General features: G+C 44.4%; 4 protein-coding genes across 10 annotated transcripts in view; 2 read left to right on the forward strand and 2 right to left on the reverse strand.

Annotated features, from left to right (window-relative positions):
• The first annotated feature begins 2 nt into the window (after nucleotides 1-2).
• Nucleotides 3-16,099, forward strand: DNAI4 (dynein axonemal intermediate chain 4). 3 transcript variants are annotated; one of them, XM_033067420.2, is made up of 16 exons: nucleotides 355-416; nucleotides 2,017-2,125; nucleotides 3,178-3,251; nucleotides 3,949-4,031; nucleotides 4,165-4,312; nucleotides 5,943-6,082; nucleotides 6,800-6,949; nucleotides 7,585-7,749; nucleotides 8,066-8,277; nucleotides 9,640-9,726; nucleotides 10,336-10,487; nucleotides 11,658-11,803; nucleotides 11,947-12,068; nucleotides 13,044-13,142; nucleotides 13,540-13,766; nucleotides 14,318-14,646. In XM_033067420.2, the coding sequence occupies exons 1-16, from the start codon at nucleotides 394-396 to the stop codon at nucleotides 14,559-14,561; spliced, it is 2,181 nt and encodes a 726-aa protein (XP_032923311.1). In that variant the 5' UTR covers nucleotides 355-393; the 3' UTR covers nucleotides 14,562-14,646. The 3 variants fall into 3 exon arrangements, with proteins under 3 accessions (XP_032923309.1, XP_032923310.1, XP_032923311.1); XM_033067419.2 differs by adding an exon at nucleotides 15,956-16,099 and having other exon boundaries at nucleotides 349-416; nucleotides 3,178-4,312; nucleotides 14,318-14,471; XM_033067418.2 differs by lacking the exon at nucleotides 355-416 and adding an exon at nucleotides 3-137 and having other exon boundaries at nucleotides 3,178-4,312; nucleotides 14,318-14,644.
• Nucleotides 16,100-17,581: 1,482 nt separating this feature from the next.
• Nucleotides 17,582-19,835, forward strand: INSL5 (insulin like 5). Its single transcript, XM_042779563.1, has 2 exons — nucleotides 17,582-17,772; nucleotides 19,551-19,835. The coding sequence occupies exons 1-2, from the start codon at nucleotides 17,598-17,600 to the stop codon at nucleotides 19,778-19,780; spliced, it is 405 nt and encodes a 134-aa protein (XP_042635497.1). The 5' UTR covers nucleotides 17,582-17,597; the 3' UTR covers nucleotides 19,781-19,835.
• A 286-nt stretch (nucleotides 19,836-20,121) lies between these two features.
• Nucleotides 20,122-21,849, reverse strand: DYNLT5 (dynein light chain Tctex-type family member 5). Its single transcript, XM_033067543.1, is given in 8 exon segments — nucleotides 20,122-20,558; nucleotides 20,560-20,629; nucleotides 20,631-20,674; nucleotides 21,570-21,607; nucleotides 21,610-21,666; nucleotides 21,669-21,703; nucleotides 21,705-21,744; nucleotides 21,804-21,849. Coding segments are annotated over 8 exon segments (462 nt in total). The 3' UTR covers nucleotides 20,122-20,426.
• A 5,411-nt stretch (nucleotides 21,850-27,260) lies between these two features.
• The window catches only part of SGIP1 (SH3GL interacting endocytic adaptor 1), a 56,852-nt gene continuing 56,249 nt past the window's right edge, over nucleotides 27,261-27,863 (reverse strand). For all 5 annotated transcript variants that reach the window (XM_033067398.2, XM_033067397.2, XM_033067401.2 and 2 more), the window contains one exon: nucleotides 27,261-27,825. In XM_033067398.2, the coding sequence (XP_032923289.1) occupies nucleotides 27,803-27,825 (23 nt within the window). In that variant the 3' untranslated portion in view covers nucleotides 27,261-27,802. The remainder of the gene's footprint in view (nucleotides 27,826-27,863) is intronic.

The following is a 27,863-nucleotide window of genomic DNA, read 5'->3' on the forward strand; positions in this document are numbered from 1 at the left end:
CGCCGTGCCCCTGCAGAGCCGCGCCGTGCCCCTGCAGAGCCGCGCGGCTCACCGCAGGAGCCGCATCCCCGACCCTCACACGGTCCCCGCGGGCGGTGCCGAAAGAACCGGCGGGGCGCGACTGTGCTGACTCAGGGGTGAATCCCCCGCGAGCGAGGCGCTGCAGCCCCGCGGGAAGGCCGAGCCGCCGGCGGGGCGGAGGCGCGGGCAGCGCTGGTTCGGTGACACGGGGCGGGGGCGGGACCCGAACCGGGGCCGGGGCCGGCCCGGGGCTGCGGCCGCCAGCACAGCGCGGCCCGCGCGCCGCGCAGCGACCAATCAGCGCCGCCCTTGCTGGCAGCCAATCAGCGCGCGGCTTCTTGGGCGCCGTTGCCATGGGAACCGCGGGACGCCATGCCCGGGCCGCGGCCTGCGCCGTGAGTGGCAGCGGAGCGGCCTAAAACTCCAACGTTATTGCAATTAAAATAGCTTCAAAACCTTTAAAATGCCTGGGAATAGATGATAAATTATAATAATAAATTATAATGATAAATTATAATGATAAATTATATTGATAAATTATAATGATAAATTATAATGATAAATTATAATGATACATTATAATACAGAATCAATTCTAATAGATCATTAACTATAATTAATGAATGGGAAAAATCCCTTTGGTATATGTGGATTATCCCTTATTATTATCCCTTAAAATATTTAGTAATGCATAATAAGTTATAATCTGTAATAAATTATATTCTGTAATAATAAATTGTACTTAATAAATTACATCAATGGCCAAAATTTATTAATTATAAATGGTTTACACCCGTTAAAATAAATAGTAACATTTAATGAATTATAATGTGTAATAAATTATATTTTATAATAAATTGTAATAAATCAATTGTTAAAGGGCTTTATTATAAGTTTACATATTTAATGAGTAGCAGATTATGAATTGTAATATAAATTATATTCTATAATTGATTATATTCTATAATTGATTATAAGGCATCAGAAGTTATAACAAATAAAGAGCCAAAAGTTCTTTTTATAAATTGTCTAAATCCTAAATATAAATCCATAATTGGCAATATGTGATTATTATATACAATAAATTATAATAAATGGCTGCAGTCCTTTTTTATAAATGGTTAAAACAATTTGAAACAATTATTACTCTATAAGGAATTATAATATATAATAAATTAGAATCAATAAATGACCACAATCCCACAATCTTGTATTAAAAATTGTTTACATGCCTTAAAATAATTGGTAATACATAATAAATTGAAATATGTAACAAATTACATTCTATACGTCATAATACATAACAATTTAGGATAAATTAATGTTAAAATAAATCATTTATTATATATATAATTTTCCATATTAAATATATATTATGTGTATTATATAATTGTATTTATATATTATTGATTCTGAAGTGGTTTACATCCCTTAAAATAATTGGCAATATACAATCAATTATAAGAATCCTTTATTAGAAATTGTTAAAATCCTTGAAAATAGTTGGTATTTTATAATAAATTATAACACATTAGAAACTGTAAGTGTCCATGGTTATAAATGGTTATAAATGATTAAAATCCTTTAAAATAATTGATACTTTATAATCAATTATAATATATAGGAATTGGTAAAAATCCTTTATTGTGAGAGGTTGATATCCATTAAAATAGTTGGCAATATATAAGAAATTGTAAGAATCCTTTATTAGAAATGGTTCTAAATGGTTAAAATCCTTGAAAATAATTGGTAATAGATAATAAATTATATAAGAAATGTTAAAAATCCTTTCTTATCAATAATCACAATACATAATAAATTAGGAATTACAATAATAAATTAGGAATTGCTTTAGATAAATGGCCAAACCTTTAGCATTGATGTGCTGTTTTATAAATATCAATATTTATTTATTATTATTAATATTTCTGGTGGGTGCTATTTTATAAATATCAATATTTATTTATTCATTATTAACATTTCTGGTGCTTGCAGGGCAGGGCCAGGAGGTGCTGGAGCCAGCAGAGCCTCGAATTCCCGCAGAACTTCCACGGCTTCCCAGGGAAAAGCCAGCCAGAGCAGGGGCCTGCTGGGAGCTGGGCAGGTGAGCTGATCCTGGGGCACCTTGGGAGAGGTGGGGAGAGCACAAAAATTCACCTGGGGGAAACCTGGAATGGTTGGGAAAGCACAAAATCCACCTGGGGGAAACCTGGAATGGTTGGGAGAGCCCCAAAATTCACCTGGGAGAAACCTGGAATGGCTAGGAGAGCCCAAAATCCATCTGGGGGAAGAATCAAGGAGCCCTGGAATGGTTGGGAGAGGTGGAGAGAGCCCAAAATTTACCAGTGAGAAGAACCAAAAAACCCTGGAATGGTTGGATTTGGCAGCCTTAGGAAAAGTGAAAAGAGCTCCAAATTCACCTGTGGGAAGAATCACAAAAACCCTGGAATGGTTGGGTTGGGAGAAGTGGGAAGAGTTCCAAAATCCATTTGTGGGAAGAACCAAAAAGCCCTGGAATGGTTGGGAAAAGTGGGAAGAGCCCAAAATCCACCTGCAGGAAGAATCACAGAAACCCTGGAATAGTTGGGTTGGGAAAAGTGGAAAAGCCCCAAATCCACCCATGGGAAGAACCAAAAAGCCCTGGAATGGTTGGGTTGCACCTCCAAGCTCATCCCATTCCCAAGGACATCATCCCAGGCTGCTCCAAGCTGCCCTGGGACACTTCCACAGCCCAGCTGGACAATAATCAACATTTCTCACCTGAGATTTGTTACTGGAGCAGCTCCTGTCTTCACCCAGAACCCAGAATATTCCCCAAAAGTACTCTGGGAATCATTTCAGCACCTCACCTTCCTGCACTGAAGTATGTTAAACCCTGTCATGAATAAAATGTGTAATTGTTCATCTGATTTGTTTGGCTGCTCTGTTAATTGGACTGGATTAATCAGAACCATTAATTCACCCTTGGTGGTGGTTATGGAATAAATGAGCTGGAAAAGGCACAGGGAGAAGCACAAGTGGGGCTGGCAGTGGCTTTTCCCAAAGAATCCCAGCAAGCTGGGGCTGAGCCCTGCAGGAAAACAGAATTCCAACCCCTCCCCATCCCTTGGGAGGGAACACAAGGAAATTATCCTGATGAATTCCATTTTCATTCAGGTTTTTGATGATGAAGGGAAGAATGTGACACCACATCCCCTCTTCCAGCCAGACCCCAATGCTGCTGTAACCAGGCAAGGAAATTTTCTCTTCAAGTATTTTGTGTTTTAGTGATATTTAATAAGTGCAGACAACCTTTTATCCAAAATTATTACATATATAAATTAAAACAGCAAGTTAAAATATTAAAAATATCAGTTAAAAATATTCACAGGTTGGAAGAGACCTCAGGATCATTGAGTCCAAATATGTTTAACATAATAAGAATTCTCAGCTTTAATAATATTTAATCAATTACCTCTGTGGGATTATGTGCATCCATCTCCAAAAATGCTCTTGGACAAAATATGTGGAGTTAAAACTCCTAAATTGTGTTTCACTGCACTTTAATTTACAAACCTTCAGCACAGAGGGGAAAACAAAACCAGTCAGTGGATTTTGGGCTGACACTCAATGAAGTCATGCAAAGCTGGTCAATAATTATTGGTGTTTTAAATGGAAATCCTGAACCACAGCATCATCAAAATGCAAGGAATAATTGTAATTACTCACAATTTATAATTACAATTGTAAACATTCATTTCTGAGATGAAGATGTTGCTTTTTTTGCTGTATTTCCCAGGCTGGCTGTTCCAAAGGACAATCCCAGGGGTTGGGATATCAACAAGGAGCAGATATACATTAAAAATGGCTTAAAAATGCAAAGTACCTCCAGAAAATAATCACATTTTTTCATTTTTTGAGACAATTTCTTGGTTTTTGTCCCTGAAGGACACGTGGAAACAGCATATCAGCAACCAAGTCTGGCTTAGATGAAACAGAACCTCACCAAGACCCAACTTTGAGCTTGTCTGGTAAAGAGCACACCCAATATTTACAAATTTAATATATAAACTGATATATCCTGGGATTTGTAAGACCCTGATCCAGCCCAGCATTGATTGTTCTGTGAATTTTCAGTGTTGCTTTGTTGCCCTGGTTTTCCAGCTGAGCAGGAGGAGGGGACAGCAGCCCTGACAGAAGCAGAGCTGGAGCAGAGGGTGGATATTCTCCTGTCAGAGACAGACACGCTCTGGATGTTGGATCTGCCAACTTCTCTGGTGTCCACGGAGGCAGAGGAGGCTGGGAGAGTTCTGTGAGTCAGGAGTGAGAATTCTGTGAGCTCTGAGAGTTCTGTGAGAGCTCTGAGAGTTCTGTGAGCTCTGAGAGTTCTGTGAGTCAGGAATGAGAGTTCTGAGTGAGCTCTGAGAGTTCTGTGAGAGCTCTGAGAGCTCTGAGAATTCTGTGAGTCAAGAATGAGAGATCTGAGTGAGCTCTGAGAGTTCTGTGAGAGCTCTGAGAATTCTGTGAGTCAGGAATGAGAGTTGTCTGAGAGCTCTGAGAGTTCTGTGAGTCAGGAATGACAGTTCTGTGAGAGCTCTGAGAATTATGTGAGCTCTGAGAGTTCTGTGAGTCAGGAATGAGAGTTCTGTGAGAGCTCTGAGAGTTTTGTTAGTCAGGAATGAGAGTTCTGTGAGAGCTCTGAGAGTTCTGTGAGTCAGGAATGAGAATTATGTGAGCTCTGAGAGTTCTGTGAGCTCTGAGAGTTCTGAGTCAGGACTGAGAGTTCTGTCAGTGAGCTCTGAAAGTTCTGTGAGTCAGGACTGAGCTCTCTCAGTCAGCTGCCTTTTCTCTGAGTGCAGTGCTGCCTGGGGAGGCTGAGCTGGGACAGAGACCAGGCAGAGCAAAAGGGATAAAATAGGAATGGATTGAAATGATAAAACAGGAATTTATTAAAGGATAAAATAGGAATGTACTGAAAGGATAAAATAGGAATTGATTGAAAGGATTCACCTTGGGCAGTGCCAGAGCCTGGCCAGGGCTGCACCCAAATCAAATTCCAGGATGGATCCTGGTCATGAGTTTTTACCCTTTTATAAGATTTTGTTCATCTCTACACTGGGGTCAATTATCCAAGCACAGCCCCAGGCTGTGAAGTCTCATCCCCTGTTTGCCCCCTTCCCCTCACTGCTGTTTATGATTTTTGGGTACCAAAAATTGTCCTCAATTCTGCAGCTGGGAAGGAATTGTTTGTCCAACCACCCTGTGAAGAGAACTCACTAACACCTCACTAACTCCTAACATGAAGTTTCAGAGTTACACACCAAGCAGCAGAGATTCTGAAAAACACAAAGCTAAACCCCAAGGCATCAGCAAAACCTCCATTCCTTACAGCCCCACATCCTGGAGGAAATTCCTACTCCCTTCCACTGGCAAATGATGGCAGGTTAGGAAAACCCAGGGCTGGAGGAGGGTGAAAATTTGATTTTCATGGAAACAATTAAGACATTTCAAACTGCTGCATGGATTCTTGTGTGTAGCTTCTAATTATTTATGAATTAAGAAGAGTTCAACAGAGCAGGCAGCTCCCCTTGGTGCTCCCTGAACTACCAGAACTTTGGTGGAAATGCTGAAATAGAAAAGGAGAAGTTTCCTTTTTTTGTCTCTGCCTTTCACTCCCAAGTGAGGAGAGCTCTGAACTCTGAATTCCCCCAAAGTTCCCAGGCAGCTGGAAGAGGGATTTTTGCTTTTTTTGGGTTCTGTTCTCCACAGGCCATTCCTGTTTTAGAGCAGCATCACAGAGATCAGAATGATACAAAGGCTGAAATAACATCCAGCAATCCAAAAAAGCAGGAAATTTAGGACATGGAAAAACATTAAAGACACAGAATTCCAGGCAGAATTTTTCCAGGGAGTCACCAGCCAGTGTTTCCTTTGTTTTCCAGAGAGAGGAATAAGATTTATGCAGAGATTTGCAATGCCAAAATTGGCAGTGAGTACTTTGAAGATAAAATGGTGCAAACCATCTCTGGAGCTGCCAAAACCAAGGAAGTGCAATGTGAGGCAATCACCATGGCAGAGAAAGGTAAACCTGGCAGAAAAGGGATTTTCTACTTCTGTCTCTAAGCAGGAAATGTTCCCTCAACTTCCACATCCAGAGCTTTAAGTTCAGACAGGACAGTTTGGGTTGTGGTGGCCTTTTCTGCCCTCCCTAAATCTTGAATTTAGTGCTGGAACACTGAATCCATTGCAATTAAAATGTTCCTAGCACTCCCAGAAAATGTTATTTTTGTGTGTAAGAGGCCAACAAAATGATGGGGAATTGCTGTTCCAAACACTTTTCCTTTGTGTTGGTGTCTGTAAAATGAGGGGATAAACCCCCAAAGTAAATAATTGTTTTGAAAAGCTATTTGCCACTTGTTTTGTGTGCCTGGAGCATCAGCAGGGCTCATTCCAACCATCAAGGCAAGGTTTGGGTGGGAGCTGGCCCTGCTCAAGGGGAACCACACCCCAAAAATCCCTGCTGGAGCTGCAGCAGTCACACAAGAGCAGGAATTTAAAAGGTATTTTATCTGCTTTCATGATTCTTATTAAGCACTTATTATTATTTGCTGTAAATTTGCAAAAGATAGTGCTTAGAACATGAAATTGAAACAAAATCAAAAATACCAGATTAAAGATCAACATCTTTGGCAGCAGAGCTGGTTCCAAAGCCCCCCAGCCCATCAGTTGGGGTGTAGGAAGCTCTTTGCAATAATTTATCAAAAACAAGAGCCTTGTGTGAAAGGAAATTCATTCCCAGGGATGATGGTGACCCCCTGGGATTTGGACAATTCCCTGAATGCCTCAGAAGCTGCACAGACAGAAGAACCCAGAGCCCCAGCAGGGAAAAGCAGCAAACCTCCCTCAGCTGAAGAGCACAGCCAGGCTGTGGCTGCCCCTTCTGCCAGAGGTAACATTTTCCACTTCTCATCCTCCTAAACCAGGCACATCCCTGGGCTCTGTGGGGAAAACTGAAAATCACTGCCTGGGACCTGCAGGAGGGTTTGCTAAAGACTCTTGGACAATCTGCACTGCTCTGCACACTGCCAGCAGAAATGATCTTAAATAGAGATAAATACTCAGGGACAAGGTTTGCTGGTACTCACCTTCAAAAGTAGAAGCAAAACACCATTTGTGAAAAATTAAAGATAAATAAAGATAAATACTCAGGGACAAGGTTTGCTGGTACTCACCTTCAAAAGCAGAAACAAAACACCATTTATGAAAAATGCCAGAAGTATCTGAAAAAGATAAGAAAATTATAATAAGAAAATATGATGAGATTATGAAATTATAAGAAGAGAAAATTAAAGCAAGAAAAAATTCATAGTGAAAGTATTTTTTTTTAATCCTTCTGCTTTTTGCAAGTGGAGAATTCTTCTCCCTTGATTTTTCAGTGTGAAGTTTTATCACATTCACAGCATTTCTATCCCATTTATCTCTTATCAGGCAGCATGGGCCTGTTGGACTCTGATCCTTGTGGATCCATTCCAACTTGGAACATGCCCTAATTGTGTGATCCCACTTCTTCCATGCTCCCTGCAGAGAGTGCTGTTCCTGCCAGGAGCCACGGGGAGAAGGAATGCAGCTCAGAAGAGATCTTAACTTCAGCAAACCTGCAGCAGGATTTAGTTGTCATGGAGAGGATTCTCATGGAGAACATTTTTCAACCCAAGCTGGCCCTTTACCGGCACATTCCTGTCCTGATAGGTTTGTTCCTTGCTCTGTAGCCTCTTTCCAGCCTGAAATTCCTCATTTTCCACAAAAATTCCTCATTTTTGGCTGGGTAGCTAAACCCACCTGCAGCACACCTGGCTCACTCCAGCCCAACCCAGCTGTTTGCTCTTTCCCCAGCCAATTTCAGTCACAGTTTCACAAGTTAGGATGTCTTAATTCCTCAAATCTTCACTTCTTTAATTATTTTCCCCTACAAAATATTTGCTGAAAAGGCAAATTTTTCTTCTGTTGTGAATAATGAGAGTGAGATAAGTGAAATCTACTCAGATTCTCCATCTGTGCATTTCAGAACCTGTTGTCACCTCAGAGACTAAGGAAGAAGCTGAAGAGGATGAGGATGAGGAGGAAAAGGAAGAGGAGAAGCAGGAGGAAACCCTGCCAGACCCAAAGCAGAGCCCAGCAGAAGGTGCAGGCCCCAGGCTGGAGCAGCTCTGGTCATACAGCTGTGATTTAACCAGTGGGCACAGTGTGAGCAGCATGGCCTGCAACAAAGTGAACCCTGTGAGTGCAAAACCATCCCTGAGCTGCTCCCAGCTGGCAGGTGGCAATAAAATCCTGATTCTGGGGTGATTTTCTCACAGGGATCTCAGGGAGGGATCCAATCCCTCACTCTCAATACCTGAATCTGCACTAGGCTTTCCCTACATATCACAGCTTTAATTCTGTTAAATTTAATTTAATTTAACTCCTGATTCTGGGGTGATTTTCTCACAGGGATCTCAAAGATGGATCCAGTCCCTCACTCTTGATACTTTAATCTGCACTAGGCTTTCCCTACAATCACAACTTTAATTCTGTTAAATTTAATTTAATTTAACTCCTGATTCTGGAGGGATTCCATGGCAGAGATCTCAAAGATGGATCCAATCCCTCACTTTTGCTACTTTAATCTGCACTAGGCTTTCCCTACACATCACAGCTTTAATTCTCTTAAATTTCATTTAATTTAACTCTGAATTCTGGAGGGATTCCATGGCAGGGATCTCAGGGATGGATCTAATCTCTCACTTTTGCTACTTTAATCTGCCCTAGGCTTTCCCTACAATCACAGCTTTAATTGGTCTATAATGTCATTAATTGTTCCAGTTTACCCTGAACAGCAATGTTAACAGACTTGATCTGTTCTAAAATTGAAATTTAACCCCTGCTGCTAAATTTTATTATACTTGATGGAGTTTATTTGTGGTAATTTGGACACCATGTCTTTGTCTCTGACAGGAACCTCCCAAAAAAGCAGAACTCCTCAAAATTTAAGGATAAGGTGCACAATAACAGCACAGAAACCAAAGCTTCTTTAATCTGGTCATATAAAACTCTGTTTCCCCAACTGAACTCAATAAACAAAACTAATGAATGGGAGAGAGAAAAAATGCTGCTGAGGATGAGAAACAGAAACCCAGTGAGGGAAAAAAAAAGAGAGAAAATCAAGACATTTCATACTTCTAGTGCACCAGATCTCCAGGCATTAAAAAGTTAGACACATTTAGAGACTTCAGTCCTAGAACACAGGGCAAACAATCAGCTACTTTTAAAATATGAGTTTCACAAACTTGTTAAGTGCAAGAAAAGAAAAATGAATGGAGCTGAAGGAAAGACTTACTGCTGGATTTTCCTTCTGCCTATGGAAAGGAATGAAGGGAATTCAGGGCTGTGGAAAGCTCAGGACTTTGAGGGGCTCTCTGAAGCTCCTGTCACTGAGAGGGAAAATCAGCAGCATTCTCCTGCACTCCATGAAATAATGCAGATTAAAATACAATTCCAGAAGAGTGTATCTCCTGTTTTGACCTGACACAAAGGTGCTTTGGGGAATATCCTGCTGAGTTGCAGGGGAGCTGAGGTGTTGCTGCTGCTCTGTGCTTGCAGGATCTCGTGGCAGTTGGTTACAGAGAGTTTGTGTCTCAGGATCAGAAGAAAGGCCTGGCTTGCTGCTGGTCACTGAAGAACCCCATGGTAACGAGTCCCTTTGTTTGCTTTTCCTGCAATCTGCTTTTCTCTGGACAACTCCTGCTTGATTTGCCTTTTAACTGCAATTATTTACTCTAACTTCTCACAACACTGTCAGTAAAAGAGGAAATTTTATAGATGGAACATTTACACCTCTGCAGATCCATCTGAAAAGGGATCCTTTTAAAAAACCAACCATTCAAAAAATATGTGGAAATCTCAGTTACAAAATGTCCTGGGAACAAGATTCTGATTGCCATAAATTACATTTCAGTTTGATTTCTACTACAAACTTCTCTTGGCCAAGACTGAATTGGACTAATTTAAACCAGGCAGAGTCAAACCTTTGATGCATCTTTAACACTCTCATGATTCCCTGCTGTCACCAAAGATATTTTTAGGTGTTTGGTTTGGAGTAGCCCTACTTTAATTTCCAGTGTCATATTTCTACACAATCTTTATCTTTTTCCTAATTTTATCAGTTGTAGCAAGAAATACATGGAGCCAATCATTTCTGGTCACCATCACTTGAGTTTTCCAGCAGAGATTTAGTGCTAAGAAAAGAGGTAAAAACTCACCCAGCTCACAGCTTTGCTGCATTTCTCCCCTGGGCAGTGGCCAGAGCGAATTTTCCGCTGTGATCACGGCGTGACTGCTGTGGATTTTTCCCTGGGCAGCCCAAACCTGCTGGCAGTGGGGATGGCCAACGGATGCGTGGCCATCTACGACGTGCAGAGCCGGGCGGACGCCGCGCTGCTGGACAGCAGGTCAGCCTGGAGCTGCAGCTCTGAGCCAGCCAGCCCTGCAAAGGGGCACCCCAGGACAGCCACTGCCTCCTTCAATTCCTTAAATTCCTTTCAGGAATTGCAACCTTTTACCCCCAGCTGTAATTTATATTCTGTGTCCTAGGGTCATGGTTTTGAAAGGAAAATCAGTGAGAGACTTCAAGTGAGAAATAAAATTTAATAGGAAAAAAAAAAGAGGAAAATAAAATCCATGCAATAGTAGGAAAGAAAAACCACTGCCAGAGTCAGAATAGAGCCTGGCACCCTGCTAGTTAGGGTGGTGCTAGCAGTCCAGATGACATGGTCTTGTTGAAGTTTTGATCCTGTAGAAAGGTCTGGTAACTCTTGTCCTCTGGAATCCAGTGGGTAAGGGCAGCTTTGCTGTTCCAAATCTCAGATTTTATCTGGGTAGGAAATACTTGGCTCCTCCCCTGGCTGGAGCATCTCCCCATGGGATGATGGAATTTTATCAGCCATGCACTGGGACCCAATGGCCATGAACAGGAGAGATCTCCTGGAGGGAGGATGGGCTGGGGAAAGATAAAGAACAGTGCCCCAGCTGGTTTAACAGCTGGCCATGAACAGGAGATATCCCACAGAGATAAAGAACACTGCCCCTGCTGGTTTTACACATGGCCCATTAACAGGAGATATCCCCACAGAGATCGCCCCACCTGGTTTAACAGCTGGTGATAGAATCCAGATTTTTGGGCACATCTGTACATTGTAACCTGGGACACCAAGCTAGGATAATCCAGCCCTGCATAATAAATCCTTATGGGAGAGCAGTGGGAGCTTTTGGTGCTTTCACTCTGATCTCTGTTACCAAAAAGGGAGAGAACATCAGAGTAAATGAGGGGTGAGCAGGAAAGGAGGGAGGGGATGGGTGGGGGATGAGGGAAGCACCTGCCCCAAGGGCAGCTCCTACAAGGTGCAGACTGATTTCATGGTGCAAGCACATAAACATGAAATAAATTATCAAACATGTTTAATAAAGGAAACATTTTCCTGGAGAAAACAACCAATGTTTAAAGAGAAAACTAAACATTTCTGCTATAAAACTTAACACTCATTACCAAGTGGAAGCTTAATAATTTTTCAAACATGTTGTCTTTGCTCATCTATGATTTACCATGTGGTTTTTTTCCCCAGTGCATCCCTAAATAAACACAAAGGTCCAGTGTGGCAGCTGAGGTGGGTGGAGCAGGACAGAGGTGACAAAAAAGAGACACTGATGTGCATCTCAGGAGATGGGAGAATGACCCAGTGGCTCATCCAGCAAAGGCTGGATTGCTTTGGTGAGCACCTGAAACTGCTCCCTTTGAGTCCAGCTGACATTCCTTCCACCAGTTATCCCACAAAACATTTCAGAGCTGCTGAGTTCCCAAAGCAGCACGAATTCCTCACACCTATTTGACAAAACCTCCTGCTCTTCACACAGATGTGATGAAAATCAAGCGAACAGAAAGTGAGAGGAAAAAATCACCAGGTGAGAGAGAAAGGAAAAGTGAAGGTCCAATATCACAACAGGCAGCTGGAATGTGCTTTGACTTCCATCCAGAGGTAGGCTCAGAAAATACACCCTGCCTGAAGGAAAACCCTGCAGCAGAGGTGGGAGCCTCACCTGGAGCTGCTTTAGTGGGAATAACCAGGGACTTTGGAAATAAATTGTTTTCTGGCTACTAAGATTTATCCCAAATGAAATAGTAAAACAAACCCTGTCCTCCTGATGCCTAAAGAGAGGCTGCCTGGAACAGAGGCTGGACAGAGTTAAAGGAATAAAGCAGGGATTTATTAAAAGGCCTTCAAAGGATTCACCTTGGGCTGTGGCTACACCCAAAGTGAACCCAAGTCAGGAGTTTCACACTTTTATCAGTTCTGTTCCATTTCCATCTTGGGGTTCATTGTCCAATTCCAGCTCCAGGCTCTGCAGTCCCACCCTCCCAGATTCTCTCCTCAATTCCCTGGTTACATTTTTGGGGCTGGAGCTGCAGGGTGTCCTTGGTTCTGGGCTGGGAAAGGATTGTTCTGTGTGCCTGGGCTGGGAGGAGAGCCTGGAACACTTTATATGAAATTCAGAGTTCCACACTAATGCAACACAGAATCTGGAAATGATGAAAGCTCAAACTTCAGATCACTCCCAGCCACGTTATTTATGTGACTATTATATTATGTGGGTATTACTCACATTTCCTTGGGCAGGCTTTGGGGCAGTTCCCCATGTGTGGTGGCCAAGGTTGGGAGAATTTGTTCAACACCTTCCACATCCAGGGCTCAGCTGAGCTTCTCTTCATCCAGCTGAGCACTTCCTCCACAGAGCACTCCAAGAATTCCTGCCTTTTCCACGTGGATTGCTGAAAATCCAGGAATTCCAGGAGTCAAACCCCAGCACACTTGGAGAACACCCCCAGCAAATGTGCAGCATTGTGGTTCCAATTCACTCACCCCTCACAGGAGCTCCTCCTTGGCTCTGAACCCCTCCAGCCCTGCAGGAGTGATAAATTTAACCAACCTAGGCTGCTTTTCCTGTCCTTGCAGGATACTGATATTTTTCTTGCTGGAACAGAAGAGGGCCACATCCACTGCTGCTCTTGCTCAGGCAAGGAGCAGATTTTGGGGACATACAGAGGCCACAAGGTGAGTGACACCCTAAACAAGGACAGCAGGAACTGCTCAGTTCAAAAATGTGGCAGTTTCTTCGCTTATATTTAGTGAAGATGTGCAACAAAAGAAACCTAAACTACTTCTCTGATATTAGGAATTAATATTAGGAATTAATATTAGGAATTAATTCCCTTAGCATAAAGCTTCAGTCTTACAGGATTACTTTCTACCCTGTCAGGATTTTTTCAAGTAATTTTTCAAACTGGTATTATAAAGGTTTAGTTGTGGCTTTATTTTAAGACAGCAATCAGAAATCTGATTGTCCTGTAGAGTTAAACAGTCTTACCTGTGGGAGGAAGGCTGGGTAGCTCTAGAACAGAATAGATTTTCTACAGCAACACCCAATTCTGTTTTGTTTCTCTCCAAACAGGGCCCTGTGTACAAGGTTGCCTGGAACCCCTGCAGCACAGACACGTTCCTCAGCTGCTCTGCAGACTGGAGCATCCTTTTGTGGCAGCGGGATTCCCACACCCCTCTTTTAACCTTCACTTCTGTCACAGCTTTTGTCCATGACATCAAGTGGGCTCCACACTCAGCTTGCATCTTCGCGGCAGTCAACGAGAGGAGGGTGGAGATCTGGGATCTGAGCGTCAGCATGTGAGTAATGAAGAGTCTGAGATCTGTTTGTCACACGTTGTGACCTCATCAGTGTTTTTATCAGATCGTTACAGCTCTACACTTCGCTTGAAATACTCCTTGAGTAAAAGCAGGTGGTGGTTATCAGAGATTTGGGGTTGGAAGAGGAGCTGGATGCCTCATGGAGCTGATAAACTGTAAAACTGCCCTTTTTCTGCAGAATTAGAATGAAAAGTAACAAAACTGAGCTGCTTTGATAAAGATTGGATGGTCTGGAGTTGAGATGGCTCAGTTACCTGTGACCTTGCCCAGCTGCTCTGGGCTTTGTGTTACTGACAGTGTGAAGCCCTGGTGGATCCAGAGCCCTGCAGATTATCCCTCTAATAAAAATATCAACCACCACTCTCCAGGTTAGGACAGATTTTAGGCAAGCAGGATTATCTTAGTTAACAGCAGCTAGGATTTTTATTTCTGGCAGAGCCCAAACCAAACCCTGCCTCACTCCCCAGCTTGTGAGCACAGAAAGTGAAATGCTGATAAATGCTTGGTACCCATTAATTCTTGGGTTGCAGCTTCCAGCCCGTGCTGTCCTGTGCTGCCAGCCCTGAAGGGAATCTCAGCTCGCTGCTGTTTGCCAGGAATGCTGAGTGCCTGCTCCTGGGGGACAGCTGTGGCCAGGTGGGGGTGTGGCAGCTGCACAACCTGGCTGTCCCCAGCACCCCACAGGTATGTGCTAGAGGGGCTGGGATGCCAGCAAGGCAATTCTGGGAATTGTCAGTTGATACAATATCAACTCAATACAGAAAAATCCCCTAAAATGGCTCATCCATGCAGTGTTATAAACATTGGTTGAAGTTTTGATCTTTTAGAAAGGTCTGGTAGCTCTTGTAATCCAGAACCCAGTGGGTAAGGGCAGCTTTGGTGTTCCAAATCTCAGTTTTTATCTGGGTAGGAAATGTCTGGCTCCTCCCCTGTGTGGAGCATCTCCCCATGGGATGATGGAATTTTATCAGCCACGCACTGGGACTAAGGGCCATGAACAGGAGAGATCTCCTGGAGGGAAGATGGGCTGTGGAAAGATAAAGATCCTTGCCCCAGCTGGTTTTACACATGTCCCATTAACAGGAGATATCCCACAGAGATAAAGATCCCTGCCCCAGCTGGTTTAACAGCTGTTAAGAATGTTTTACCTTTAGATATTTTTAAATATTTAAACTAAGAAATATGGAGAAAAACAGCTAGGCATGGGAAAATACAGCAAAGCACAGAGAAGAGCATCTAAGCAGCAAAATATGGAGAAAACCAGCTAAATACAGTTTGGCTGGTGCACTCAATACACACCATGGCCTGGGCTTGTTCAGACATGTCTAAGGCCCAGACTTGTTCAGCATCACTGCAGACAAGGCCTGAGAAACCTGCTCTCATATTGAAGTCTGCCCTGGTTGAAGCAGGAGATTGGACTAGATGAACTCTTCACAACCTTTTAATCTAAATTATTCCATACTGCTTCACTTCATACTGCATTGCCTTGCAAGAGCCAAAAATTTAGTTTCCAAATTTTTTTTTTTAAAGAGTCATCCTTGAAAGTGCATTTACATAAGGGAAATACACTGACTGAACACACACACACCTCATGGAAGTTGTAAATTTTTCAATGCATTGTAGGAGGAAGAGCTCTAGCTGTAGATTTTGGTCCCAGGATAATCAGTATCAGACTTCCATAACTGCCTAAAAGAACAACACCAGGGATAATGCATCATCATAAGGAAGTATAAATTATCACTACAATTGCTTTGAAAGAAAGATTGTAAACTCAGTTCAGTAAAAACTAACTCCAACCTTCTAATGACAGGAATGTCAATCTTTACTTTCAGTATTGAAATCAAAGAATTTTACTCCTCCTAATTTGAACCTTTCAGAATTGACTTTCATTTGAACATTTCATGAATTCAAACCTTTCATGAATAAAAGCTCATGGGAAACACCCAGCAGGGAATATTGGGACAGGTGGGATCACAATTCCAGCAGCAGTTTGAAAGGTGGTGGTTGCTGCTCTTCTGCTGCCAACACCACTGGAAATTCATTTCCTTTATAAACAAGAGAAATGTTTGCATGCTGCCAAATGTGACAGCACAAATGCAACCCAACCTGGCCTGCCAAAAATGCTGTTTTCCAAAGAAGAATCAGCTCTTTTTCCTCTTGTTTTCCAGGTTGGTTCCTTGTGGGACATTGTTGCTCCTGCTGGAGCTGTGTAACAGGAGCTGATATCACTTCTCCTTCAGGGAACACTTGCTGTAGCATGAACTAAACTGGTTATTCTTTTTAATCATTAAAGTTTCTCTTTGAAGCCACATTGCTTAGAAACTTCTTTCAAATGCCCTTTCCTCCTGGAAGTCCTCTCATTGTTCATACATGGATAGCTCTTTCTGGAATCCTGATCATGGAAGGTCTCTGTATCTTCTCTCCTTTATCCCTTTCTGCTTTTCCCTCAGGATCTTTTCTCCTTGGGTTGAAAGCAGGCAGTGTTTGGCTGCCTAAATTGGCTTTTCTGGGGGGCAGAGCAAAAGAGACAGAAAAAACCACCCAGTGGAAGATTTCCTGCCCACAGGAAGTAGGGAGCATCTCAGAGGAGTGATTAAGCACAAGTTGTAGCCCTGCTGAGCACAACTGGAATGGAAAGGTGTGTTTTATAGATCCAGACCATCCAGCCTCTCTCATTATCCTGACAATAAACACCCAGCACTCAAACACATCACTGAATTAAGGACCATTTGTGCTGCATTAACATCCACTTCCTTCTGTGTGCTGCACACCTGACAGGGGACGTGCAAACTTCCCCCTGACATAAAATTCATCTTGGTGTGTTTCAAAGAAAGGGGCTCGTTAAGGTGAATCATTTGTTAATCATTATTATAAATCTGACCAAAATACACCCTATATTTTCCATTCATGCCCCTGGCTGTTTGCTTACTGCTAAAAAGCAAGCTTTCTGTAACACATCATAACCCACCCTGCACCCAGTGAAAATTAATTACCTGTAACATGATGGTGCTGGAAAATCCTTGTGGTGCTAGGAAGGGCTCAACATCTCCAAAGTTCCTCAGGTATTTTGTCCTTAAATGTGGAATTTCTCTCCATATAATTGAGAAATTTCCTCTTAGAGGCATTTTACTGCAAGGATTTTTTACAGAAATGTAAATACACTGAAGCCAACATCAGGAACCAGTAACTCAGAACCAAGCTCTGCTCCCAGAGCAGACTCAGCTCCCTGTGCTGCAGGCTCATGTCCCATCTCTTGGCACACTGGGAATCCTGGCTGGGACACCAATATCTGCCCCAAACTCCCTCTGGGGTGGATTTTCTCAGCAGAGTTTTCCCCACAGCCATCCACAGTTAGCATTAAACAGGTGGGGGAATGAAGAGGTGCACACAGACGGCATGGCAAGGAGTTAATCCCATTTTTCTTTGGGATCACCAGCACATAAAGATCCCAGTGAGGACTGGGCATCAGGGAACACAGACACCAAACCAGGTCATAAACACCCTTTTGTTCTGGCAGAACACACATGAACTGCCTCCACCTAAGCCATACCCCATAAACGTGTCACACCTCAGGTGTTCCCAGAAAAGCAGCTAGGCAGACTTCAGAAATCTTTAATACCTGACCGACATCCCAAAGCACTTCAACCATGACCAGAAACAAGCAGTTTATTTGGTTTCAGCAAACATTGAGTGAGCTGTTACTCAGTGGAGTGGACAGACCTGCAGTATAAATGGGAAGGCTCCAGCAGAATTCCCCACTGGATCCCTCCTGCCTGCCCAAATCCAGCTGGGAAGCAGCACGGTGGCAGCATGAGGGGCACGCTGCTGGCACTGAGCTGTCTCATTCTCCTGCTGCTGGCACGGGAAGGGGAAGGGGAAGGGAACAAGGTGAGGCTCTGCGGGAGGGATTTCCTCAGAGCCGTGGTGTTCACCTGCGGCGGCTCGCGCTGGAAAAGGAACCTCGGGGAGCACCGGGAGCTGCGGGGTGAGTACGAGCACAGCCCGGGCTCTCCTGGGCTTGGTGTCTCTGGAGCCTGAGCTGACCCCCTGTGTTGTTTTAGAGTCTCTGTGTTGTTTTAGAGTCTCTGTGTTGTTTTAGAGTCTCTGTGTTCCAGCCTGAGACTCCTCTGTTCTTTCCAGAATTATTTTATCTCATCTCAAAGTTCTTTCCCTGCCCAGCCCAGCTCCGTTCACTGCCCGCCCCTGGGGTGGGATTATCTTTTATTCTATAAACTACATCAACATTATTTACAGTTATCTTCCAATACCTATCACTTATATTGTACAGTCTGGTTCTGCTCTAGACCAATCTAAAAGTGCCAACATCACCCAAAAGATGGATGCAGGAAGAAGGAGAAAGAAGGACAGAACACGCCCAGGTTCCTCCTTGTTGACCCCAGACCCTTTTTATAAACATCTTTAGAATTTACTTTTTCACCTTGTAATAATCTAATTTCTATTCTATTTATTTTTTGTGACTTGTAACTCTTCATGTAAGGGTGGTAATTTTTCCCAGGGAGAGAAATCAAAGGCACAGGGGGTCTGGGCTCTGTGCCCAGGCTCCTGAGCCCCTGCCAGGGTCTGGAACCATCCAGAGGGATGTGCTGGGTTCCCACACCCTCCCTGCCTGCTGCACCTGCATCCCAGGGGATTCCAGGGGATTCCAGGGGATTCCAGGGGATCCCAGGGGATTCCAGGGCATCCCAGGGCATGGGGAACAGCACAGCCGCTGCTCCACTCCATCCCTGCAGCACCAGCAGCTGCGACTCCTCGTGTTCCTTCTCCTTGCAGCTCATCTGGCTCAGCTTCCTGGGCTGTTTTGCTAAAGAAAAAGAATTCAGACCAAGATTTTCCAAACTCACCTGAGGAACAGGATTCAAGGCAATGCTATCACTGAAAATCTCACATTTCAAGTGACAGTGACAAGTTTTGCTGAAGTTGGTGCAAGTGTCTTACTGCAGCCTTCACTTTCCCCACTAGAAACCAGAAACTTTATAAAATTTGTAATTAAAGCAGGTTCAATATCCACTCTCCAATTTAAGCACCTTCATGTGGTTTTGTGTATATTTATACTTGTTAGCAGATTTTTTGATATGCAGAAAATGCTGATTTGATGGTCAGGAAATTCAACCATTATGTGCCCAGCTAGAAATCTGCACTCTGACAGATTAAAATAAATAGAGAACAAGAGAAATAGAAACAGAGAAAAAGAAAAACAGAAACAGAGAAAAAGAAAATAACTGAGGCAGGTGACAGCAACAGAGGCTTTCTGCACTTCCTACATCTGCATTTTTGGAAAATTCTCTTGTAGCAGCAGCTTTAACCAAACACAAAAGTGGTAACATGGGCAGCAACAGCCAAAATCTGTTGAAGAGCCTTGCTTTTAAAATGAGCATTGCTACACCCTTACAGGCCCAGCTGTACTGAGGTGTTTCAACTGCAGCTGGATGATAATTTCTGTGGGAACAGCCAGAATTTTGGGGTAGCTGATGCTTTAATGCAACACCTGCAGCTCAGGAACCCCCCAGGCCCAGCTTAACGTGCTGGTCAAGAGCCTCTGACACATCAAATCCCAGTTTTTCCTGGAGAAACAAATTTATTAATGTAAGACTCAAGGCACTCAGGACACTCTTCAATATAAATCCCTAAATTTATGAGTTTTACCATGCTGATCACAGACTGTCTTTCTAGTAAAGATAAAAAGCACAAATTACTCATCTTTCCATGACTTTTAACTTTGAACTTCTCCTTTTCCTGTCACAGAGAGTGAAACCCCCCAGCATTTCCCACACGAGGGTGACTCTGACTTCTCATCACAGCCAGAGCTGAGCCTGGGGATCCACAGCAAAGAACCCCAGCACGTCAGAGCTGAGCAAGATCTGCAAAACAGCAGCAAAGTTTCTGTGCTGAACAAACGTGAGGCAGCCGAGCTGCTGGCCACATCCTGCTGCAACGTGGGCTGCAGCAGGAGAGAGATCAGCTCCCTGTGCTGACATGCACCAGCTCAGGGTGTCACAGCTCCCTGGATTAAAATAATCATGACATGAACCACAGTTCTTCCAGTTGTGTTCTTTAATTGTAGCTTAAATGTCACACTGCACACCAGCAAGGGGCTTCGGGTTGTCTGCATTTCACAGGGTTAAACTTGGAGTCATGAGTGCATGAAGTAACTTCTGTTCTGGTTTTAGCTTTGTATCTAAATTGTAATAAAATCAGCAGTTTGTGATAGGGTTGGTCTCTGAGGCAGGGAAATCTAACTGCAGGTTTCAGCTGGGAAATAGGGGCAGCAAAAAGTCTGGTTTTAGATTCAGAGCAGACCCCACCTCAGTGCACCAGGACAGACTGAGGAGCACCAGCCCCAAAGCCAGGCAGGCTAAACCCACGGTTTATTTCCTACAGATGCTTCTAGCAATGTTTCCTGGAGGAGAACAGGGAAAACATTACTTACAGGCAATATTCTGAAAATATCTCCCCTCCAGGGCAAGTTCTGAAAGCAGCAATCAGCTGCAAAACTGTGTCATAGAAAGAGAAAGCCACTTCCAGAGAAAACTGTGGGAAAGCCCCTTACTCCATCCACCCAAAGCAGGTGAGAACACCTCGGTCCTTCACAGATCTTTTCAACAACAGAGACAGGACGAGCTAGGCTGAATATTCCTTTCTCCTACTGTTCAACTCCACTACCTCCCTATTCAAAATACACAGGTAGATGTTTGCCACAGCGAACAGGGAGGAGTTTTTGAACATGTAGGAGGAAAATGTGTCACTCTCAGGAGGAAAATGTGTCACTCTCAGGATCCCAGAGGCACCTGCTGCTGCTGTGCAGGCTCTGCTCACCCAGCTGCCACCACCACGATCTCACACCTGGGCACTGCCAGCGCCTGAACAGCCTGCAGGGAAAAAAAAAATTTAATCAACATGTTCAAAAATGGGCATGGATTTATAGCAGGGCAAGGAGGGAGGGTATGGAACTGACAGGAGGGCAGGGATGGATGGGATTTTGGGAAGGAATTGTGCCAGGGTGCCCAGAGAAGCTGTGGCTGTCACATCCCTGGAAGTGTCCAAGGCCAGGCTGGAATATCCTGGGACAGCTCAGGGTGTCCCTGCCATGGCAGGGGTGAGGCTGGATGAGCTTTGAGGTCCCTCCCCACCCAAACCAGCCTGTAAATCTATTAATTAACTATATTATTAATTAACTATACATATATATAATCTATTCATTAACTCTTATATGTCTGCACCCCCTCTGAGCAACCCCAGCCAGCACCTCGACATCTAATCCCAGCCTTTACCTTACACTTTATTGGCATTTTGGGGGATATTTTGGGGGATATTTGGGGCACCCCATGGAGGCATGGGGACAAATGTGCCACCTAGTAATGTCCTTGTATATCCTCAACTTTTACCTCACACTTCATGGCATTTTGTGGGGATATTTGAGGCTCCCACCTCGGTGATGTCCCTGTCCACCCCCAGAATTAACCTTACATTTTATCAGCATTTTTGGGGAATATCTGAGGTATGAGGACAAACGTTCCACCTCAGCAACATCCCTGGCTGCCCTCAACCTTTACCTCACACTTTATGGGAATTTCGGGGGATATTTGGGGCAGGAATGTCCCACCTGGGCGCTGTCCCCGGCCGCTCCCAACCTTTACCTCACACTTTATGGGAATTTTGGGGGATATTTGGGGCAGGAATGTCCCACCTGGGCGCTGTCCCCGGCCGCCCGCCGCTCCCTCATGGCGCTCCCCAGCTCCTCCCTCAGGATCGCCGCCGGGAGGCCCCGCCAGGCCCTGCGGGGCACAGCTCGGCTCCATGGAGGAAAAACCGCAGCTGGGGAAGGGTTTCTGGAGGGGCAATCGAGACCCGCCCGAGCCGCCTCCGTCGCCCTCAGCTGCGGAGGGGAGGCGGTGCCGAGAGGGGCCGGCCCGCCGCGTTCCCGATCCGCCTCCATCCCCTCACATTCCCCATCCGCCTCCATCCCTTCACAGTCCGGATCCGCCTCCATCCCCTCACGTTCCCGATCCGCCTCCATCCCCTCACGTTCCCGATCCGCCTCCATCGCCTCACGTTCCTGCCTCCATCCCTCCTCATTCCCGATCCGCCTCCATCCCTTCGTATTCCTGTTTCCCACCTCCATCCTCCCTCATTCCTGCCTCCATCCCTCCTCATTCCCATTCCTGGCCTCCATCCCCTCACATTCCCAGCCTCCATATCCCTCCATATTCCTGTTCCCCACCTCCATCCCTCCGTATCCCCGCACCTACCACAGGTCCCCATGGCCTCCACAGATCCCTGAACCCCCACATCCCTCATGTCCCCACAGCCCTGTGTCCCCATGTCCTTCATGGGTCCCTCATGTCCCCACAGCCGTGTGTCCCCGTGTCCCCACAACCCTGTGTCCCCATGTACTCCATGGGTTCCCCATGTCCCCACAGCCCTATGTCCATGTCCCCGTGTCCCCATGCCCTCCATGGGTTCCCCATGTCCCCACAGCCCTGTGTCCCTATGTCCTCCATGGGTCCCTCATGTCCCCACAGCCGTGTGTCCCCGTGTCCCCACAACCCTGTGTCCCCATGTACTCCATGGGTTCCCCATGTCCCCACAGCCCTATGTCCATGTCCCCGTGTCCCCACAGCCCTGTGTCCCCATGTCCTCCATGGGTTCCCCATGTCCCACACCCCATTCCCTGCAGCTCCATCCATGCCCATTCTCCCTGTGGATCCTCACGTGCCACCCTTGTCCTGTCCCCATGCTGGGACACTGCACATCACTCCAGCAACAATGATGATTTTTGGGACAGGGACCCTTTTTTGGGCCACCCTTCAATCCCTCTGCCCCCTCCTCTGGGTGCCCCTGCACGTGGAAGCAAAACTTGCTCAGAAAAAGAAATGTTTTACATTTTTTTGTTTATTTTCAAGGAAAAAAAATAATAATAATCACATTTAAATTGCAACTCAGTTGGGTATTTCATGTGGTTCTTATGTATAGAATGAATAAACTTTGTTCTGACGTGGGGGATTTCTTTGTCACAACGCTCTGCATGGTAAATAATTGCATATTTGAGAGTCGGTGAGATGGGTGACGGGGAGGATGGAGGAGAGACATTTATAAAAAACAGTATTTACAAAAATGATATCCACATAGTCGTACTCTAATCTATAAGGCAAGTAACATTTAAAATATGTTGTTTCATGATTATCTTCAACAAGTCAATACAACACATTCATATTACCAGTGGTCAAATACAAAGCTTCGCTGCAGTAGTCCCTGTGCAACAAACCTGTACGTCTTTTATAGGTTTTTTAATTTTTTTTTTCTCTGAGAACAGTAGGAAAGCAGCAAAGTTTTCATCACAGACTAAGCAGGACCTAGGCCATCGTAGACTAAAGGTATAATATATCTCATTGCACGTTTAGGCAGAAAAGGCCAGCCATTCATTAACTTATTTAACTTAAATCTTAAAAATAGACCTGTGTATCTTCATCCACAAATATTTATAAACATTTTATACATGAGGGAGATCATTAAATGGTCCAGGGTGATACCTGGGGACATTGGATTCGCTGCTGGGGTGTCACAGTGGGGTTGTGGCACATCCTGGGCCCTCCTCCCACCAGCCCTGGGAGCTTCCTGGCACATCCCAACCCAATTCCTGGCTCAGACCACGACACATCCCTGCTTGTTTTACAGCATCCGAGCGATTTCACCAACCTCAGAATGCTTGGGAGTGAAAAATCCCTTCCTGCATGGATGAGGAACCCAGCACATCCACAGTGATTCCCAGAAAAGCTGAGATTTCTGATGGATGGACAAAACATCCCCAAGGGCTCGCTGGGATCTGGTGTCCCACCACATCCTGCTTCTCACAAACCTTTGGAGAGCATCCCCACCGTGGATTTGTGGCTCCAAGAAGCAACATCCCACCTAAAGGGACAGGGGGAGCCAGGCAGGAGCAGGGTACAGCCCTGCAAATCTCTTCCTTGCCTTGCAGTGAAAGAAGAATTAAAATCCTGACTGGAATAATCCTGATTACCATAAAACCTCCCTGGTTCTACACAGATTCATTTCCTTGGGAAATTGTGAGGAAAAGAAGAACAGAAGAATTCTGGCTATGAAATGAAATCTATAAGAAGGTGTTTTCTAACCAGCAAAGTACAATAAGATGATGTTACATATTTTGGTCACATAGAAACAACAAAATGGTAAGGAAAAAAAAAGTCTGACTCTCTCTTAGGTAAATTAAAAATGTGTCACCTTTTCAGTGCACTCCAGCCATTTAAAAAGGCTTCTGCAGGGAGAAAGAGGTGGTGACTCTTTTTTTTAGGATGCTCCTGCTGGAGGAATCTTGGAGAGCAGCACAGGAAGAGTGGCAGGGGGGCTGTACCTTCCCTTCCCATCCCCACTCTGCCTGGCTGAAAAGGGAGAGCATTCCAACAGAAACTTCCAGGCTTTTCCCACTTATGATTTAAAAATTAATAGATAAAACCTGAAAGGGCAGAGTGAATACAAATGAATTTCACTGAGATACTGAATGACAGCAAAAATAAGATTTAAACAGGGCAGTGATATTTCAGAACAAATGCAGACACCAAATGAAAAGCTCATTATTTGGTGATTTTCCCTACTATTGAGAGATTTCAGAGTTGTTAAGAAACATTTTTAAAGTAGAAAACTGCTCTGCAAGGTCTCCTGTGGGGAGCTGGCTGGGAATTGTCACTGCTTGCAGCAAACAGCACAAAGGTGGCAAGAAAATTCCTGCTCCTCTTCCAGGTCTGAAGGTGTCCTTGGGGAAAACTCTGCTGCTCTGCCAGCGGGACCTTGACCCTGCAGGTGTGGGCTGCCAAATTCCCAGGGGAAAATTCCTTTGGGAGAGGTTGAGAGGACAGAGCCTAAAGGGAAAGGTCTGTGGAAAGAGCTAAAGCCTCTCTGAGCATCCACGTTTTTATGATTTAAATGATTGGATTTCTTTTTATTTCTGTTTACTCAGAGGGATCTTGGTGCTGCTGAGCTCAGGGGTGCCAGGGCTGAGCCCCCTCTCCAGCCTCAGACTTGGAAAAAGCCCTGCTGGGAAACAGAGCTGTGCTGCTTCCCTCTGGGAATACTGGGAGAGGAGAAGGATCCAGAGAGAGCTCAGAGCCCCTGGCAGGGCTGAAGGGATCCAGGAGAGCTGCACAGGGACTGGGGACAAGGATGGAGGGACAGGACACAGGGAGTGGATTCCCAGAGGGCAGGGATGGGTGGGATTTTGGGATTTTGGGAAGGAATTCCTGGCACAGAGCAGCTGTGGCTGTGCCTGGATCCCTGGACATGCCCAAGGCCAGGCTGGATGGGGCCTCAAACACCCTGGGACAGTGCAAGGTGTCCCTGCCATGGCAGGGTGGAACAGGATGATTTTTAAAATCCCTTCCCAGCCAGAGCAGGCTGGGATCTGTGTGAAACCAAAGCCATTTCCCCTCCCTGCTGCCTCAGCTGCCCTCTGCCAGTGGGCAGCAGCTCCAAACAGACAAATTCCCTGAAAATTCACAGATTTCCCTCCATAAAATCCACAGAAGAAGTGAAACCTGCAGAGCACGAATGCCCTGAACACTACAGGTCCCTCTCTGGAGCCAAACTCCCCACAAACCCAAATTCCTCCAGTTTTCACTGTGAGAAAACACTGTGCCAAAAACTGGCACCAGCAGCATGGAAAACCTGTCCCAGGTCACTGCTTGTGGTCCCAGGAACAGGACAGAATGTCCCAGACTGTTCCCATCTCTGTCCCCAGGCCATGGGGGCTGCATCCCAAAAAAGTGATCTCTGTTTTGTTCACCAGCTCAAACAGGATGAGCTTGGGAGCTTTGGGTTATGGGTTTTTCTGTTCAAAAAGCACTCAAAAACCCAATGCTAATGTAAACACCTTGTCTTTTAAATGAAATATAAAGTAAAATCTCTATGTTCTGGTCATATTTACATTATAAATCCTTTTTTTTTTCCAGGTCTATGCCACAGTTCTCTTTTGGAAGGATGGGTTTGGAACAATTGTATACTCCATAAACCTGATTCTTGGGGTTTGCCCTGTGTTTCTGTGTCAGAAAGGGGTGAGCTGCACACTTTATACAGATTAACAATTCAGGAGTGGAACACTCACAAAATCTGTGAGGATTTTGTGAATTGTGCTTTTCCTTTCCTTTTAACTCCCACTCAGCTGTATCCCAGCCCAGGAGCCACCCACACCTGGAATATCCCCACATTCCCTTTTTTTCTTCTAAGATCTCTGCTTTCCTACATCCAGCACTTCCCAACACGCCCAGGCTGTTTTCCAGTGCAAATGCAGCTCCCTAATCCTGGCAGCTCTTGTAAAACACAAATTTTGATCATTTCCCACATCCCCAAAATCCCAGCACCTGCTCAGTGGATGCTGCTGAGCTCCTCAGTGCATCTGTGTTTTATTTCACAAAAATTCCTTCATTTCTTACTCCCAATATTGCCAAATTCTGTTAATTCTCCTGTTAGAAAAGCCCTAAAATCAACACTAAAAAACCCAAAATCCAGTGAGATTCCAGGGATTTGTGAGGGAAAAAAAAACCCAGGAAAATGGGTGGGCAAAATTCCAGAGGAAGTCCGACTTAAAATGTCTAAAAACTCCAGAAATGGCCCAAAAAATAAAAAAATTTGCACTGAAATACCCCAAACCTGTCAAAATTCCAAGGATTGTTGGGAAAAACAATGGGGAAAACCCAGAAAAAATTCAGCCTAAAAACCCAGAAAAATCCCTAAATATTCACACCAAGAAATGTAAAAATCCCCCAGAAATCCCACGAGAAATGGCCAGAAGAGTCCTTAAATCAGCTCTAAAACCCAAAAATGGCCCCAAAATCCAGCAAGATTCCAGGGATTTCTGAGGAAAAACAACAGCAAAACGGGTGGGTAAAATTCTGAAGGAAATCTGACATAAAATAAACAAAAATCTCCAAAAATCGCACACAAAATTAAAAAAATCTTCACTGAAACACCCCAAATTTGCCAAAATTCCAGGGATTATTGGGAAAAACGTGGGGAAAGAAATAAAAAAAAATTTCAGCTCATCCCAGAGGCTGAGATGCACGGGAGTGAGGAGCACACAGCGGGACAGGGATGACACTGAGGGATAAAATTCTGTCCCCATTCTCCACTTTTGCCTTTCTATGTTTTCCCTGCTGCTCCTGCTCCCTGGGGAATTGATTTCCCAGCATTTTTTCCACACCCATTTTCCTGCCTGAGCGCTAAAATCGAGAAGCAGGTGAGGCTGCAATTCTTTAAAGCGTTTTCTAAACCCGTAGAGCTTTCAAAAATTGGGGGGAAAGGCAGAAAAAAGCCAGCAAAGCAACGTAAAACCAAGCAAAATTTGGAAATTTGGAGTAAATACTCCTTGCAGAAGTGAGATTTTCTTCCTGGGAGAGCATCCAGCTTTCCAACAATATTTTTTTTTTCTGGAGTTAAACTAGCTAAACCTCAAGATTCAGCTTTTTATTGATTGCTGTGAGACGTACTAAGGACTGAAGGAAAATTAAATCAGCCTGTGGGCTCTACTGAACTCTCTTTTGCTGAGGCACCCCCTTCATAACAGCTATTTAAATTGTATATATTGACAAAATGCAATCTACCTCTGTAAGCATTGTGCCATTCGACAGTACTACTATTAGATTTATATACCACAGTTTAAATTACATCCATTTCATGAATGGTAAAATGCTAAAACTCAAGTGTCTAACTGCCAAAATACAGCCTTACTGGAATGAGTACAATTTACAAATACAATAATTACATTTTAAAACCATTAACAATGTTACATCTAGAAGTAAATACTGGAGGACTGGTCAAGACGGTGTTTTCCAAGGAAAAAAAAAATGCTGAAAGTTGTCGACACTTCCAACAGAAATGTCCCGAGTGCAGGATTTAGTTCATTTTCCTTAAACTGTAATTAAAACCCGTTCCACGCACAGCAGTCCTTGGTATTTTCCATTGTGTTTTCCATAGGCTTGCATAAGCTTCCATCAGTTATCTGCCAAATATTTACCTGGAAATGGGATCAGAAATCAGCTGGGGGGAGGGAGC

The sequence above is a fragment of the Catharus ustulatus genome, chromosome 9, assembly GCF_009819885.2.
Source record: "Catharus ustulatus isolate bCatUst1 chromosome 9, bCatUst1.pri.v2, whole genome shotgun sequence".
NCBI lineage: Eukaryota > Metazoa > Chordata > Aves > Passeriformes > Turdidae > Catharus > Catharus ustulatus.